This window comes from Acyrthosiphon pisum, chromosome A2, assembly GCF_005508785.2.
Source record: "Acyrthosiphon pisum isolate AL4f chromosome A2, pea_aphid_22Mar2018_4r6ur, whole genome shotgun sequence".
Classification (NCBI taxonomy): Eukaryota; Metazoa; Arthropoda; class Insecta; order Hemiptera; family Aphididae; genus Acyrthosiphon; species Acyrthosiphon pisum.
In genome coordinates, this window is record NC_042495.1 from 17,165,966 (window position 1) to 17,170,519 (window position 4,554).

Here is a 4,554-nt window from a genome sequence, read left to right on the forward strand (position 1 = left end):
TGTCTCCATGCCTCTGGCTTCGATTCCCGGACGATGCCGGCCTATGCGTTTGGTCACGACCCTGTACGGGAGTCCCCATGGGTCGGAGTCCACGGCTGCACACAGGTCGGACCAGCTTTTGGCCTGGGAGACTCTAATCGTTTTTTTGAAGTTCCTTCCTCTTCGCCTTGGAGGCGAGCCGGAAGAGTTCCAACTGTCCGGGTGGGTCATGCCTGCGACCGGCCCTCTGGTATTTTCTGAGCGCTTTTCCATAATCTTCGCGGAGTAGCTTTATATCTTAGTTCCACCAGTGGACGTGTCTTCTGCCAGCCGGGGGAGCTGCCCTTGGTGGCATACATGAGTCGCAGGCAGATGCGAGGTAGTTAACTAGTGAATCGGCGGCTTCGTTGGCTGAGATGGTTACGTCATTTGGAGGCAGGGGTGCTTCGGCCAGGTGTGACACCAGTGCTTCGACGTCAAGGCGTCTGTAGGACCATCCCCTGAGATGTTCTGGAGGTTCTTCGATTGCAGTGTTACTGTCCAGACAGTAGCCTATGTAGCGGTGGTCGCTAACCGACTCGACTTCGTCCAACACCTTCCAGCCTCGAATAACGGAGGGTGGTCGGGTGCGGTAGAAGGTGACATCTATGATGGTCTCAGAGTTTACTCTTCTGTAGGTAGGAGTGGTGCCCGAGTTGGCGACGAGGAGGTCCAAGCTTGCTGCCAGATCAGCCAGTTGGTCACCTCTTGGATCGTTCCGCGCCGAGCCCCACTCTTGTGACCAGGCGTTGAAATCGCCTCCTAGAATGAGGGTACAGCTTGGATCGGCGGACCGGGCCGACTGCTCGACGTCGCCGAGGAAGGTTGAGAAATTAGCGTCCGAGTCGTTTCTCGAGATGTAGCAGCTGTAGATCCTTACGCCTCTCGTCTGCATCCAGGCGAATCCGCAGCCCGACCCGGAGGTTTCTGCTACGAAGTCGGCCATGGGTGTCAGGACGACTGCGCAGGTGCCATCCGTGCTGACTACCCATCGGTCGTCGCGAGCCGGACTCCAGTTTTGCTCGGAGAACAGAAGGACCTGGGCGCCGATTTCAGCAGCGGTCTGTGATGCCAGGCTCTGAGCCGTGGAGCTCCGTTGAAGGTTTATCTGCAGGAAGTTGATATTCATCTTGGAGCGGAGGAGTGTAGCTCAGAGATAGCTTTCCTTCGGGCCGCACATGCCCCTGATCCAGGCTTATGTGGTACACGTGGTGATTTCATGCGGTCGCACGCCACGCAGTGATCTTCGGTCTCCGTGCAGGTGGCCTGGGTGTGACCGGTGAAGCCACATCTCCTGCAGGCGGTCGAGAGGTCTGGGCCGGTGCACTGGCGTGTCGAATGGCCGAAGCCGTGACACCTGTAACACCTAGCGGGCTCAGGTCTGCGCGGGCGGACGCGGCACTGCGTCCAGCCGACGCGGATGGATGTCAGGGTTCTGCTAATAGAGATTGGGACAGTGGCGGTGGCCATTTGGCGGCCTTCCCGAGTGGCCCATAGACCGGTGATCTTGATTTCCTCCGCAGAAGGGAGGTCTTCTTCGCGTATGGTCTTGCGGATCGCGTCCAGGACTTCCTCCTTAGTAGTCACCTCATCGAGGTCCGTGATCTCCACTTCGGCGGTGTGTCGGAGCCTGGTGACTACGGATCCAGCCATCTTCTCGACCAGTTTGTCGCGTATAACTGAGGTGGCCGCCGTGGCCTTAGCCCCTTTGGTCAGTTCCACCAGGAGGTCGCCTTTTAACGTTTTCCTAATAGACGTTACGTGCGTGCCCATGGCTTCGAAGTCGATCTCAGTATCCCTGACCGCGCGCAGGGTATCCGCGTAGGTCCGGCCGACTGCGACCTTGACCAGAACGGCTGCGGGTCTCTGCACGGTTCTTCTGGTAGGCTGAGGTCTAGGGGCGTGTGACTTCTTAGTTACCTTCTCGACCAGTGTGTAAGGCTCTTCTTCGGGCTCTGTCTGGTGCTTTTCTAGCGGTTTTGTTGGCTCTGCTAGCGGTGCAGCCTTCGCCTGTGTAGGGGGTTTACCTTTGGGGGTCCTGTTGTCCAGTTTTCCTTTGGGGGGCTTTTTTCCCTTGCCCTTACCCTTGGTTGCTGGTGGGTTGTTTTTTTCGGTTTTGGAGGATGTCGCTATCCTTGGTGGTTGAGCTGCGGGGTGCGTGTCAATCTTGATGTTCGTCGGTAGGATGGAGGAGCATGTGCTGGTGGTGGCGTCTCTCTTCTTTTGTTGCAGGCTGGTGGCTGTGTCGTCTCGCTCCGTGATGACGTGCTGCAAGGCCTTGCACACCTGTTCAAGGGCCTTCGCCACTTTGGACATGCACGGACCGATGTGTTCTTCGTTGAAGAACACGTCGGCGAGACCTTGGACCAATTGACAAGCGTATTCGGTCGCCTTTGCTGCAGTGCATAGTGCGCCAGCGGTGTCTGTGGTGGTTGGCACTTTTGGCACTCTTTGCACTTTTGTCTTTTTAAGGATTTTCGTCTTCTCAGTGACGTTCGGTGTAGGAGAGCTTTGTTGCTTCCTTTTGAACTGCGGATTTTTTTTCGGGTCGTGATCCATGTCCCATTCGGAATCGGTGTCGTTTGTGCACGACATAGCTTCCTAACCTGGATAGTGGATCGCGGAGGGAGGAAAAAAAAAAAAAAAAAAAAAAAAAAAAGGGGGGATTTTGGGGGGGGATTCGGTTTTTTTTCCGTTGGGGGGGCCTCTTCCGGGAGGAGCCGGTGGGCCTTGAGCCCGAGCCCTGTGGTCGAGGGACCTTTTACGGAGGAGTTACGGTCGTTTTTGCAAACGGGGTGAGGGGAAAACTTTCGCGTGTGGGTGTGGGTCGGTGCCCCAAACACGTGGTTGTTTTCCGCAGCGCTCTCGGAGCGCTGGTTGCCGCTCACCGGCGTTTACCGTTTATGGATTTTTCCTGGGGGACTGTTGACGTTTGGGTCACGAGTCGTTTGCGTCGCGTTGTCGTTGGTGCGGATGTCACGGATTTTTAGACCGACCCGATGGCGGTGGCAAAATCCGTTGTTTCGGTTTTCGGATCCGCGTGATAGTAAGGGCAGCCGTGCTAATCTTATGGGGTAACTTAATAGTTCACTCACCTGGGCCTTGTTGATCGGATGGGCCCGTTCTGGGTCTTATAAATTCAGGCTCAGCTAGGCGGATCGGATCAGCTGATGTGCTTAGCGGTGACAGAAACGTTCGTTGCTCGGCGACCGGTTTTGTTGGCCGGATTAGCGACACTTAACTTGGTCTGGCGCACTGAGTTCGGCGTCGGGACTAGCGTTCGCACTCTTTGTATGCGTGCGGCGGCTGGGCACTTATTGCGCGATCGATTTTGAGCGTTTGAGGTCGCAATCGGCTGATTTGGCGAACTTTAGGAGCTGCGTAATTCGGTAGCGCTTGGAATCGGTTCCCTTGCTAGCTGCTGTCGGCTTTGCTGGGGAGACCGACTTCGGGCCCGCTGAGTACACCAAAAGATGCGCACGGGCGGTGCGGATTTTTTGGTGTATCGAACGGGTGCGTGCGGGGTTTGGGTTGGGTGCGGCGGCGGATCTAGTGTGGCCGTGAGGTCGGGCGACCGTCCGCGGTGGGCTTAGGTCGCAGTTTCTCGCTCGGGTTTTGACCTACGGTCGCGCGCGATGACTTTTTCGCTTAGTTTCAAGCAGCTGAAGCGATAAAGACATCATTCGGCAAAATCGGAGGATCTTTTGGTCGAACTTTTAAGACCGGAGGCGGGCGGCGGGTTTCGGACACTGTGGTCGCGATATCGCGGGCGCGAGTGGACCGATTTCAACGCGCGATGTCTTTGCGTGACGGCGGGGTCGAGACGAAGCGATAGGCACTTGATTCACTCGGATCGGCGCGGGTTTTCCGTCGAAACAAAAAAAAACTGATCGGGAGCGATGCGCAGGTGCGTGTGATCGGACTTCCTTTTTATAATAATATAAGACCTACCTGTCATCTGCATGTTATAGATGACCCACTCGTTGTCTTTGGCCAATGGCGTGGTGAGGTTGTTGTTTTCGCAATTCAACCAAAATGTCGCATTTGTCTGGTTAAAGTCCCCAGAAGTTGTCATAGTGATTGGTATCCACCAACAGGTTTTATTGTCCGTATCGTTTGATTTGATCGTTAGATACCTTTCCTGCAGCATTAAGTACGTATAGTATTATATTAAAATATATTTTGAAAAACATTAAATCTCATCAACATATTTTAATAAAAAATCAAATTATTTTTGCTCGTGAGTTTACCTGGGACAATGTAACCGTGCCCGCAGAATAATCCCGGACGACATTCAATACGGGATAACCTGTTTGCAACGCCCATGTGTCCATTATTTGTTTCACGGTTAGATTTTTGTCCAAAGTTCCTTGTCGGTGTGCTTCCTCCGTCAATGAGCTCCACAAATCATCCGGGTTCGGCATTGGAAAATTTGTATTTGTGTATGTAGTTTCTAATGCCTTGTTTGAACGTATTCTCGCCAAGGAACGTGTTCATCATATGAACAAAATTGGTCCCTTTGTGTACGTCATCTGG

The 4,554-nt window shown here is 54.2% G+C and overlaps 1 protein-coding gene across 1 annotated transcript; it reads right to left on the minus strand.

Annotated features, from left to right (window-relative positions):
• Positions 1–3,740: 3,740 nt before the first annotated feature.
• Positions 3,741–4,517, minus strand: LOC115034280 (aminopeptidase N-like). Its single transcript, XM_029490643.1, has 2 exons — positions 4,269–4,517; positions 3,741–4,159 (listed from the first exon to the last, which is right to left on the minus strand). Exons 1-2 carry the CDS (start codon positions 4,440–4,442, stop codon positions 3,863–3,865), a joined length of 471 nt encoding a protein of 156 aa, XP_029346503.1. The 5' UTR covers positions 4,443–4,517; the 3' UTR covers positions 3,741–3,862.
• Between the last annotated feature and the right edge of the window lie 37 nt (positions 4,518–4,554).